At 37.6% G+C, this 13,851-nt stretch overlaps 1 protein-coding gene across 3 annotated transcripts in view; it reads right to left on the bottom strand.

Moving 5' to 3' along the window:
• The window catches only part of SHPRH (SNF2 histone linker PHD RING helicase), an 87,228-nt gene that overhangs the window by 29,080 nt on the left and 44,297 nt on the right, over positions 1–13,851 (bottom strand). For all 3 annotated transcript variants that reach the window (XM_065931191.1, XM_065931192.1, XM_065931193.1), the window contains 6 exons: positions 12,385–12,527; positions 5,379–5,552; positions 4,996–5,058; positions 3,794–4,019; positions 1,504–1,647; positions 311–412 (listed from right to left, as the gene is read on the bottom strand). In XM_065931191.1, coding sequence (XP_065787263.1) covers positions 311–412; positions 1,504–1,647; positions 3,794–4,019; positions 4,996–5,058; positions 5,379–5,552; positions 12,385–12,527 — 852 coding nt within the window. The remainder of the gene's footprint in view (positions 1–310; positions 413–1,503; positions 1,648–3,793; positions 4,020–4,995; positions 5,059–5,378; positions 5,553–12,384; positions 12,528–13,851) is intronic.

Genomic DNA, 13,851 nt, shown 5'->3' with positions numbered 1-13,851 from the left:
GCGGGCTACAGTCCACAGGGTTGAAAAGAGTTGGACACGACTGAGTGACTTCACTTTCTATGCTATATACTGCATACCTTTTACATTATCTGTATAACATATTTTATATAGACATTATCTTCTTTCTGATCTGCACAGGTACTGCATATATAGCTACTGTTCTGACCTAAAACCAACACAAACAAAACAATGATTAAAAAAACACCTATAATCATTAATTATGGGACTAAGAGATTAAATAAAAGGAGTCAATAAAGTGGTTTATTGATAGTGTGATAAGGGAAAAAGTAACATCTTTTAAAAACAATACCTTTTCCAAGTTAGTTAGGTAAAGAAGCTGCCCAAGCTTTTTCTGCAGCTGGGATGTAGCAACAGCTTTATCATTTAACAGTTTTATACGATTCTGTTCTACCTAAAAAGCAAAATAAAACATCTTTATGCTAAGATGGTAACATTATACTAAACATATCCAATTTTTCTATTTTAATTCTTCTTTAAAACATTTAAGAAACATATTTACAAGTGAAAACTCAAATGTGCAAAATGAATACTAGATAATATATTTTTAAAAATACATATATTTTGCTGTATAGAAGAAAAATTCAACGTAGAATTCTTTTAGATAAAAACTTCCCTATATACCTGAAGTAGGATAAGTCAACCAAAGACTTTTTGTACAATTTTTCAGTAATAGTACATTCATGGAGTAAGGAAAAATAAAATGATATTCTACTTTGGTCATACAAATAAAGTGATTTTAAGAAATCCAGAGAAGAATCTGCTTTCCTCCTCTCTGTGGTGCTCCCTCAGTAGAATACAGTAAACAGAAAAAAAGTATAAAAGCAAGAAGAATCTGTTTTGGAAAAGGCTATTGAGAATTTTGTTTTAAAAATGAAGTGAAATTGTATACAATGAACATTTCTAAATTTTTCTATATTACAGTCCCTAAGCTTTACAGAAAAAAAGATTTAAAAGATTTAAGGAACAAAAACAAATAATAAAGACAATTATATTTTTAATAGGAAGAAGAAAGGTTGGTGGAATTACTTTGTAAATTCTGAGATACAAAGAGGGATTTAACAGGTCAATCAATATCTGTTCATCATTTAGCAAAGGAAAACAGGGCAAGGTAGGTTCTTGGCCACTCTTTGGGGAAGATTTTCTAGTTCTGAAAAAGCTGGGGTAACAGGACACATGTCTAAAAACTGATCAAGAATATCTTTAGGTTTTTGCACACAGAAAATGCTCAAGAATAGATGAATATGCAATATGAAGAGAAACACACAAACGTGCAAATGTACCAAATCAGTGATGCTAAGCACATGATAGATATGAAATTACTCATCTCTGACCTACAGAAACAAAACACCATAGGGCTCAAACTAAGAGCAGTCAGGAAACAGTTATTGAAAACATCACCGTCCTGACCCCTTCTGTGCATCTCAGATCTCTGTGACTATCTATTTGCTGTGTGCTCTTTTCTGTGATTCACATGCCGACTACCTCATGTGGTTCAATGATGTGAAGAACTGGCGGGCTGGGCTTTGGCTCCCGAGGGTCACGGACCCTTAGTCGTTCTGTAGCCATTGCAAGTTCATCCACAGCAGACACACGATTCCTCAGAGCCATCCAATATTCATGAAGCAACTGACGTAACAGAAGAGACAGACAGTCGTAAAGCACATAATTAAAATTGGGTAAAGTCACTTAGAATCTTCAGTGAGGTCTTAAGACATAAATAGTTTTATCACTAGGGTCTAAGGTGCAAGCCATCTTGGGCCATTTTCGGAATGAAGTGTGACTGGATAATCTTCACAGGACACAGCTGAGGAATAGCACACCCCAAGATTTCTTGGTAGGATCAAAGATTTTAGAGCTCAATACTAGACTGGTGGAATCTCTGCTTTATTTTCTAAAAGAAATACTTTTTATTATAAAATATTTCACACTCTCAATTTTAATATGTATATAGGATACTGAAAATATTAAAATACACAACTGAGTCCACATCATCCAAATTAGGAAAGAGAATAATGTCAGTTCCTTAGAAAGCCTGTGTTCTTTCTCAACTGCCTTGCTCTCTTGCCTCACACCTTCCTTCCTTCAACGCCCAACAGTGGGGTAACCACTATTCTGAACTGGACTTATTATTCTGTACTTGTCACTGGAGTTAATCTACACATACTTAATAATCCGGCTACATAAGTTTCTGAAATTTGTAAAAATGGTTACCAATCATTATAAATGTTTGATATGCTGTCTCCAGTAACACTCTAAGTTAGATCCTGATGTGTGTAGCAGTAGCTCATTCATTTACACGGGTCTATAAGGGTGGAGTCTGCAATGTCACAGAGAAAAAAATGCACAAAGATCTAGGTGAAATGCGTGATAAGCATTCCTCTGACACAGAATATGTGGCTAAAGTGAACTCAAGGGAAGATTGTAGGGGCAAGTGAACACTGTATATAGTACTGTCTTCTTCCATGACCTGCTATGATTAATGGTGTTAATATGCTTTTGCTTTTAGAAGAGTAATGTGAAGAGAAAAAAATTACCACAACACTTTGGCCTCTACAGAAGTATCATTCCCTAAACTATCAAACGCATGAACTGATAGACAACTTAGCTTCTATTTCTTGAGAGAAATTTTTATCCTGCTTTAAAAGGAAGAACTTTAGATTAAATAAATAAAAGATATCAAATGGAATTATAATGGCATAAATAAAAAAACCTATTTCTTTTATTTCCTCCCCCCATCTCACTTGCAAAGTAGGACAAGGGATTAACAAATCTACAATAAAAAGAACTCCAGTAGTCATATATGGATTTGAGACTTGGACCATAAAGATAAAGAAAGCTGAGTGCTGAACAATCGGTGCTTTTGAACTGTGGTGTTGGAGAAGACCCTTGAGAGTCCCTTGGACAGCAAGGAGATCCAACCAGTCCATCCTAAAGGAAATCAGTCCTGAATATTCATTGGAAGGACTGACGCTGAAGCTGAAACTCCAATACTTTGGCCACCTGATGCGAAGAACTGACTCATTAGAAAACACCCTGATGCCAGGAAAGATTGAAGGCAGGAGGAGACGGGGACGACAGAGGATGAGACAGTTGGATGGCATCACTGACTTGATGGACATGAGTTCATGAGTTTGAGCAAGCTCTGGGAGTTGGTGATGGACAGGGAAGCCTGGTGTAGGGCAGTCCATACGGTTACAAAGAGTCAGACACAACTGGGTGACTGTACTGAATTGATATAAAGGAAAATTCAAAATTAATAAATTCTGGAATCTCAAATACAGAATTTGATGAAATTATTAAAGTATGAATATGAAGGGTCCCTTTTGTGCATTATTAATTGCAATGGTTTCTAGTCTTGTATGTTGAGAACTATTTACTAAGTTCAGTCTTCAAGGTTGCTGTTTGGTTGTTATTTACAGAACAAAAGCAAAACAAAACAAAAAAGGAAACAAGTTATACTCTGATTTCAAAGAATAGCAGTGTAAGGTCAAGCTAAAACAAGAATAACATACTTTCAAGGCTAAATAGAAGGTTTCATATAAATTTCATTTTAGTTATTATTTTTCATAATAAATAGAAATTGCTTATTTCTTCAGTATATTTATTACTAATTAGTACAATCATTACATTTCATGGAAAGATAAATTACGACACTTCAATTTGCTAAAGCAGATTTTTAAAAATTGAAGAGAGAAAAAGGAAAATAGTAATTAAAATTAATGTAAAGGTGGAGAATTTTTAATATAGGAACGAAGATTTAAATTACTGTTACCTTATATTCCTTCTTCCAAGCTTCAAAGAGATCCATTGAATAACTTCCCTCATCAATGAATTCCATATCAAATCTGTGTGATTTTGCAAATGACAGTAGAGCTTTCATAGATCGCTCTGTCTCACTTATTGCCCATAGACCACGATTGGTGGTAGTTATTCGGTCATCCACCAGTCCCTCTTCATCTTCTATCATCTCCTCAAATATTGCAGTCTGGCCTTTGACTCTGAAAGTGTTTGAGAAGAAAACCACAATAACTACTGTCAGTGGGTAACAAGTACCATAAAAATGGTACTGGCAGAATCAACAGGAAAGCAAGGTCAAAAACAAATACTTCACCAACTTTCAATGTCATATCTATAAGATCATGCTAGCAAGCCTTTGGAAAACCACAGCAGCCTTGAGGCATCATTCATTTGACCAGAGTTCTTTTAAGAGCAATCTGGCATAGTAAAAAATGGTTATAAATTCCAGGCTAAAATCTTACTCTAAGAATTCAGATACAAAACACAAAGTACCACCACTATCAACCATACAAAAACAAATGAAAAAGGCCACAGGTTGACCGGAAAGTACACTGGTTTCTTTTTTTCTTATTTTTGAGGCAATCAGAACTTAGCCTTTTCTCAATTTCCATGTTTGTAAAATCAGGATAATTTTGCTAATGTCATATTTATACGTGTCTTCAGTTTACAAATGAGGATCCCCAGGCTGAGAGAAGTCCCCTATGCACATTAGTGAGCAGGGATCTGAGTTCAAATCTGTTGAACTGGACAGTCTGTGTCCTCCCTTCAAGAACACATACTACTATTAACACAAGACATGAACATTTAGAGGGTAAACTTCAGCAAAGAGGAAACTGAGCATGATACATGGTCAAAAGCTAATTATAAATTGATTGAAAAAGAGAGAAAAAAAATTACTTTGAGGAAAATATAACCCTATACATTAAAGTACCAAGTCTTAGGGCATCCCTAGTGGTGCGGCGGCTAAAACTAAGCTCCCAATGCAGAGGGCCCAGGTTCGATCCCTGGTCAGGGAACTAAGTCCCACATGCCACAGTGAAAAAGATCCTGTCTGTTACAATTAAGACCCAGTGCAGTCAAGTAAATAAAAAAAAAAAAAAAAAGAAATAAAAAAATAAAAATAAAAAAAAAAACAAGTCTTGTAAAATGTTTCATTTAATCTATTAGAGAACTTACGTGTGAGAAAATAGTTTCGACTCATACTCTGTGAACAATTCATCAGCCTTGCAAAAGACACAGCTGGAAAAGAAGAAATTATGAGAGAAAGAGTCACAGACACATCCGGCAATCAGGTATCTCTAAAAGCGGCTGAGTATTCTATACTTCACATTTTCGTTACAACAAATACGCCATTTTAGAAAAAAAAAAAAAAAAACATAGTCCTTTGGTATGTGGTCTTAGAGAGGTTTTTATTTTTTAAGCTAGATTAACAACACGTCTCTATTTCTATCTGAATTCAAATGAAAACAAGTTTTATGTGAGCCGCTGTTTCTTCTCTCAGAAGAAATCTAGCTCAAAGGAACGACGCCATCTGCCAGGTGATTTCTGCTATTACCCACCAGTTGAGAGGAAGTCTGACTGGTCGGAGATGGCAGATTGTTGCAGACTCAATAACATGCCGAGATGGAGGCCCCTCCAGGTTTTTTACAGCCTCTCTCACTTGCTTCTGGAACTTACTGAGCTCTTCCATATGTGTTGTCAGTAAAAACTGAAGTCCTCGGCAGTCATGGAACCTGATTCCCATCACCAGCACCACACACAACAAAGAAAAGAATAGTAGGTTAATTTCTTGAAAATTCAAAAAGTGGCTGGCAGTGTGTTAAAGAAATTGCAACATTTAACCAAGTCACACCTGGGTAAGTTTATCTTAGGCCTGTACGCAACTGTTATCTGCTAGTAAACAAAGAATAACAACACTGGGTAATCCACTATAAAACATAACAAAACGTCTGATAGTTGCTGGCCTCTGAACCAGAAAACAGTAAGCAAAACCTATGGCTCTGTCTCTGATGTCTTTGAAAGATCAGAATTGTCCCATTTTTTACTTTTTAACTCTGACTGATGCCCCCTGATATCGATGCTCTTCGTGGAGAGGTGGTGACTGTAGGATGAGAAGATAAGACAGAAAAGTGAGAAGAAAGAATAAAAGTGGCCAACAGTTATTTTTCATATTACCAGGAACTTGTGCATATCCACATGTATTTTTATTAACCATTTACTAAATGCAAGCCACTTTGCTGAGCACTTCTCCTGTTAACCTCAATAGACATCACAGTCCCCGCAATGTAGATAAAACTTAATGAATTAAAGCAATTTAAAGTTACAAAGCTATGTGGCAGAACTAAGAGTTAAATTTAAAAGCTCTTAACAAATCTGACAAACTACAAATGAAACAGGTTAAGACAAAAAATTTATGGATGTGTGTGTATGCATTTCTGAAAGGAAAAACAAAGCCTAGAATAATAAGAAATTAAAAAGTAAAAAAATATAAATGGGAATTGTTTTCTTCTTAGGTTAAGACTATACCTGATCTGCCTCTATTTTTTTTTCATTTACTTTTATTAGTTGGAGGCTAATTACTTTATAATATTGTAGTGATTTTTGCCATACATTGACATGAATCAGCCATGGATTTACATGTGTTCCCCATCCCGAGACCTGCCTCTTGAGAAACCTGTATGCAGCTCAGGAAACAATAGTTAGAACTGGACATGGAACAACAGACTGGTTTCAAATAGGAAAAGGAGTACGTCAAGGCTGTATATTGTCACCCTGCTTATTTAACTTATATGCAGAGAACATCATGAGAAACACTGGGCTGGAAGAGCACAAGCTGGAATCAAGATTGCTGGGAGAAATATCAATAACCTCTGATATGCAGATGACACCACCCTTATGGCAGAAAGTGAAGAAGAACTAAAGAGCCTCTTGATGAAAGTGAAAGAGGAGAGTGAAAAAGTTGGCTTAAAGCTCAACATTCAGAAAACTAAGATCATGGCATCCGGTCCCATCACATCATGGCAAATAGATGGGGAAACAATGGAAACAGTGGCTGACTTTATATTTTTGGGCTCCAAAATCACTGCAGATGGTGACTGCAGCCATGAAATTAAAAGACGCTTATTCCTTGGAAGAAAAGTTATGACCAACCTAGATAGTATATTAAAAAGCAGAAACATTATTGTCATCAAAGGCCCTTCTAGTCAACGCTATGGTATTTCTAGTAGTCACGTATGGATGTGAGAGTTGGACTATAAAGAAAGCTTAGTGCCAAAGAAGTGATGGTTTTGAACTGTGGTATTGGAGAAGATTCTTGAGAGTCCCTTGGACTGCAAGGACATCCAACCAGTCCATTCTAAAGGAGATCAGTCCTGGGTGTTCATTGGAGGGACTGATGTTGAAGCTGAAACTCCAATACTTTGGCCACCTGATGTGAAGAGCTGACTCATCTGAAAAGACCCTGATGCTGGGAAAGATTAAGGGCAGGAGGAGAAGGGGACAACAGAGGATGAGGTGGTTGGATGGCATCACCGACTCAATGGACATGGGTTTGGGTGGACTCCGGGAGTTGGTGATGGTCAGGGAGGCCTGGCGTGCTGCGGTTCATGGGGTCGCAAAGAGTCGGACACGACTGAGTGAATGAACTGACTGATATCCTTCTTCCTAAAATCCATATACCATTCTCCAAATTGTTCATTAAGAGACTACTCTCCTTCCTAAAAGGCTTCCCCAATATTTCACATTAGTCTGTTTCTTTCTGTTCACGGAGCTTATTAACAACATTATTCATTTTTGTACTTTGTTGCTGTTAGCTGCTAAGTCATGCATGACACTTCTGTGACCCCATGGACGGTAGCCCACTAGGCTCCTCTGTCCAGGGGATGTCCCGGTCAAGAATACTGGAGTGGGCTCCTGTTTCCTCCTCAGGAGATCTTCCTGACCCGGGGCAAACCCAGATCTCCGGCACTGGTATGCTGCGCTTAGTTGCTCAGTCGTGTCAGACTCTGTGACCCCATGAACCACAGCCCACCAGCACCCTCTGTCCCTGGATTCTCCAGACAAGAACACTGGAGTGAGTGCCATGCCCTCCTCCAGGGGATCTTCCCGACCCAGGGGTCAAACCCGGGTCTCCTGCACTGCAGGCGGATTCTTTATCAGCGGAGCCACCTGGAAAGTCCCAGTACTTTGTTTACACATGCTCATATTTCTCAAATTACTTATAACTCTTGTCTTCTCATTAAACTAACTTTTAGAAGGTAAGAATTAGGTTATATCCCCTTTTAAAAAACATGTATAATAGACAGAATAACTGCTCAGTATTTCTAAAAAAATTGCATAGAGATACTTAAAATTAGGCTAGTTATCAATACTATTCACAAAAAGAAAAAGTTTTTTTATTTGTAACTTATTAAAAATTTAAATTGCTCTTCAAAAACTAACTTTTGAACCAACAGGAAGAAGTGGCTTTGGAAAAATTCTCTTTACTGACTCAGATCTGAGCACGTAAGTAAGGACTGAAAAATATCCTTACAGATTAGCATTTACAAGTCTTAGTGATGCCCTATCTTGCAGGTCTTCAATGAAGAGAAAAGATAATAATAGATGGTAACTCTTAAACACCGTACTAATGGTAGGTAGTATTTTAAGTAAGCACTTTTTTCTAATCTTAACAACAATGCTTTGTGGGTTTATAGATGAAGAAACCAAGGCAGAGAGAGTTTATATAACTCTCCCAAGAACACAGAGATAATAACGGGTGGAGTTGAGGTATGAACATAGGCAGTCTGACTCAAGAACCTACTTGCACTCTTAATCACCAAGCTAAACAGCCTTCCTTAAGGATTAATAACAAGCAAACAGGAGTACTTGGGTTTCTGAGATAAAAATTTCATTAAAAAACAGAGCAGCTGTGTTAAGATGATGTCTGAATACATAGTCTAAAACAATATTAACGTTAAAAATGTATTTTCTTACTTTTTATTTATGTCTAGTGCTTTTAAAATTCATGTTTGTGTAATGAATTATACATTTAATGTTTCCTATTGGTGCTTTTACAGCTGTGAGACCTCAAAATATTTAATAGAGGGTATATTCTAATATGGAGATTTACAACTTCTACAAGTAGTTTCTGCGTGATTTAAGAAAAACAAATTCAAGACATATAAAAATATCTTTATCAGCTGACTCCACAATGCTGGCAGAACACATTAGGACATAGCTTTAACACGAGATAAAACATTGTGACATAAAGAACAACTTATTGGGAATGGCGATTCTTGGGCTTAACAGGAAAAAAGGAGTGCACTCAAAAGCAGTTAGTATTTGCCAAGAGAACGTGCTGGTCATAGTAGACACCTTCTTCCAACAACACAAGAGAAGACTCTACACATGGACATAACCAGATGGTCAACAGCAAAATCAGATTGATTATATTCTTTGTAGCCAAACATGGAGAAGCTCTATACAGTCAGCAAAAACAAGACTGGGAGCAGACTGTGGCTCAGATCATAAACTCATTATTGCCAAATTCAGACTTAAATTCAAGAAAGAAAGGAAAACACTAGATCATTCAGGTATAACCTAAATCAAATCCCTTACAATTATACGGTGGAAGTGAGAAACAGATTTAAGGGATTAGATCTGATAGAGTGCCTGATGAGCTATGGACGGAGATTCATGACACTGTACTGGAGACAGGAATCAAGACCATCCCCAAGAAAAAGAAATGCAAAAAAGCAAAATGGCTGTCTGAGGAGGCCTTACATATAGCTGTGAAAAGAAGAGAAGCCAAAAGCAGAGGAGAAAAGGAGAGATATACCCACTTGAATGCAGAGTTCCAAAGAATAGCAAGGACAGATAAGAAAGCCTTTCTCAGTGATCAATGGAAAGAAATAGAGGAAAAGAATAGAATGGGAAAGACTAGAGATCTCTTCAAGAAAATCAGAGATACCAAGGGAACATTTCATTCAAAGATGGGCTCAATAAAGGACAGAAATGGTATGGACCTAACAGAAGCAAAAGATATTAAGAAGAGGTGGTAAGAATACACAGAACTGTACAAAAAAGATCTTCACGACCCAGATAATCACGATGGTGTGATCACTCACCTCGAGCCATAGATCCTGGAATATGAAGTCAAGTGGGCCTTAGGAAGCATCACTATGAACAAAGCTAGTGGAGGTGATGGAATTCCAGTTGAGCTATTTCAAATCCTGAAAGATGATGCTGTGAAAGTGCTGCACATAATATGCCAGCAAATTTGGAAAACTCAGTAGTGGCCATAGGACTGGAAAAGGTCAGTTTTCATTCCAGTGCCAAAGAAAGGCAATGCCAAAGAATGTTCAAACTACCTCACAATTGCACTCATCTCACACGCTAGGAAAGTAATGCTCAAAATTCTCCAAGCCAGGCTTCAACAGTATGTGAACTGTGAACTTCCAAATGTTCAAGCTGGATTTTGAAAAGGCAGAAGAACCAGAGATCAAACTGCCAACATCTGTAGCATCATGGAAAAAGCAAGAGAGTTCCAGAAGAACATCTATTTCTGCTTTATTGACTATGCCAAAGCCTTTGACTATGTGGATCACAACAAACTGGAAAATTCTTCAAGAGATGGGAATACCAGACCACCTGACTTGCCTCTTGAGAAACCTGTATGCAGGTCAGGAAACAACAGTTAGAACTGGACATGGAACAATAGACTGGTTCCAAATAGGAGAAGGAGTACGTCAAGGCTGTATATTGTCACCCTGCTTACTTAGCTTATACGCAGTGTACATCATGAGACATGCTGGACTGGATGAAGCACAGGCTGGAATCAAGGTTGCCGGGAGAAATATTAAATTAATAACCTTAGATATGCAGATGACACCACCCTTATGGCAGAAAATGAAGAAGAACTAAAGAGCCTCTTGATGAAAGAGAAAGAGTGAAAAAGTTGGCTTAAAGCTCAACATTCAGAAAACTAAGACCATGGCATCTGGTCCCATCACTTTATGGCAAACAGATGGGGAAACAGTGGAAACAGTGGCTGACTTTATTTTTTTGGGCTCCAAAATCATTGCAGATGGTGACTGCATCCACAAAATTAAAAGATGCTTGCTCCTTGGAAGAAAAGCTATGACCAACCTAGACAGCATATTATAAAAACAGAGACATTACTTTGCCAACAAAGGTTCATCTAGTCAAGGCTATGGTTTTTCCAGTGGTCATGTATGGATGTGACAGTTGGACTATGAAGAAAGCTGAGCACTGAAGAATTGATGCTTTTGAACTGTGGTGTTGGAGAAGACTCTAGAGAGTCCCTTGGACTTCAAGGAGATCCAGCCAGTCCATCCTAAAGGAGATCAATCCTGGGTGTTTATTGGAAGGACTGATGTTGAAGCTGAAACTCCCAATACTTTGGCCACCTGATACAAAGAGCTGACTCATTTGAAAGGACCCTGACGCTGGGAAAGATTGAAGGTGGGAGGAGAAGGGGATAACATAGGATGAGGTGGTTGGATGGCACCATCCACTCAATGGTCATGAATTCGGGTAAACTCCAGGAGTCGGTGATGGACCTGGAGGCCGGGTGTGCTACAGTCCATGGGGTTGCAGAGTCGGACACGACTGAGCGAATGAACTGAACTGAATACTGCATATACTTTAGAAATGAGAAGTCTATCAGGTTCTGTATGATGAAAAAAATGATTATACTAAGGTACATACAAGTTAATAATGACACATGGAAAATGGAGCATATTTTTAGGGTGTTAGCAGACATTTGGAAAAGTTTTTAGTGGAGCAAATGAAAATGCTTTAAATATTTAAAAGACATTCTTATACTGAATTTTTCACTGAAAACCAGCTTTAATGCCAAGGCTGATCTCCTACTGGGGTGTGATCTGAAAGGCTGAGCTCCTACCACCCAGAATCCAGTTCTGCCACAACGCCTAAGTTCCCCACACTACGCAAACATCCCTTTGGGTTAAACCACTGGAGGTACTTTTGACAGAGTATATCTGTTCTTTGGAAAGAATTATTCACCATTCATACATCAAGAGCAATAATCCAATATATCTTTCTTATAGAATGGTATGCGTTGATGAGAAGAAAGACGGGAAGACAAAGACTCTACAATACAAAACTGCTCACTGTGGCACTATGAACTTAGCTCTTAGGGAATGAATGACATAGGAAAATGGGAATGGCTTACCCCAAGGGCAAAAATCTCCAAAACAGAGCCTATTTCAAAACTCTGCTTCAACTTGGTTTTTTTTTTTTTTTTTCAACTTGGTTTTAAGCAACTTTATCCAACCAAGTACTTCAAGTAGATTAAAAAAATAGAAAAAAATGCACTAAAAAACAAAACATTTAAAAATGACTAATATACAGGAAAAAAGGTTTATCTTTTAGATTTATACCTCATATTTTGATTTGAAATATAGATTTAATAAAATATAAAATTCAGATGTTCATAACCACAGTGTGTTATGATCTTTAACTGTAACTCTTAATACCAAATGATCTGAATGTTTGGGATGACTACTAGTATAATTGTCCTGTTTTGTGCTACTTTCTTACTTCTCTGACATGGAGAGCTTGCCAGTTTGTTGCTTGTAGTTGCTGGTTATTTCATTTCGCACTCTTTGAGCAAGTTCCTCTTCAATACCAAATTCTATTGCTCTGTGTATCACATTCAGCCACCAAGGAGAATTAGAATGAATCTGTAAACAAGATAATAAATGTCTTTTCAGTACTCACTATATTCTATCGCTGGAAAGGGTTCTGTGAAAAGTTAAAAGGAACAATAAATGCCACTCTCAGGAAAATCACAACAGTAGTAGGGAGACAAATAGACATGTTGGTTATACAATGAATGAATACAACATCTGCATATATAATTAAATAGAACACCTATTTCATGATTACTCTAAATGAATGAGAATTTATTGTACATACACATATAACAAAGCTGTGCTAAAAAAAAAAAAACTTTAACATTCGGTATTCACTCTATATTTCTGAAAAGGTCAGGTTTCTTGCTCAGCATAATAAAGACATCATGCTTATCCTCAACTAACAGGATAAGATTCTACTCAATGAATAATCTATGGTAATTAATGAAATTATATGCCTGGATACTAAATAATTAATGAATTAGGAAGACTAACACGTGGTGTAACTGATTAAAATCAAAGACAAAAAGTGTATTATGTGTAGCCTCCCCTTTAAACTATGCTATTGACTTCATGAAAGAGAAATTTTAGAAATGACAAATGGCACATATTTCATAAGAAAAATACTTATAGTTCTAACATTCCAAACCTTGAAAGATTTTGGAAACATGCACATCTAAGATCAAAAAAAGGTTTTGCAAGTCTACTTTCTCCAAAAGACAACTTGTTATATACTAAGGGTAGAGGAAACCCCATTATACCTTAAAAGAAACCAAAGAGAATAACCTCAAAATAGGTGATTTATCTCTGTATCTGTTCATTCAATCAATAAACACCGCTAACAGCAAATAAACTTTTATTGTGGCCCAAGTACTACATGGGCTTCCGTTGTGGCTTAGCAGGTAAAGAATCTGCCTACAATGCGGGAGACCTGGGTTCGATCCCTGGGTTGGGAAGATCCCTTGGAGAAGGGAAAGGCTACCTACTCCAGTATTCTGGCCTGGAGAATTCCATGGACTATATAGGCCATGGGGCCGCAAAGAGTCGGACACGAATGAGCGACTTTCACTTCACTATACTGGGTGCTAAGAATTCCAAGATGATACGAAAGTTCAAGTTTCTCCCCAGATCAGAACACAAACCAAAATGTTGTTACTGTTCAGTGTCCCAGTTGTGTCCGACTCTGAGACCACATGGACTGCAGCAGGCCAGGCCTCCCTGTCCCTCACCATCTCCTGGAGTTTGCCCAAGTTCATGTTCATTGCATCAGTGATGCCGTCCAGCCATCTCATCCTCTGACGCCCTCTTCTCCTTCTGCCCTCAATCTTTCCCAGAATCAGGGACTTCCAATGAGTTGTCTGTTCACATCAGA

The sequence above is a fragment of the Muntiacus reevesi genome, chromosome 3 (genome assembly GCF_963930625.1).
Source record: "Muntiacus reevesi chromosome 3, mMunRee1.1, whole genome shotgun sequence".
Taxonomy (NCBI): domain Eukaryota; kingdom Metazoa; phylum Chordata; class Mammalia; order Artiodactyla; family Cervidae; genus Muntiacus; species Muntiacus reevesi.
This window is presented reverse-complemented; position numbering and strand designations above follow the sequence as displayed.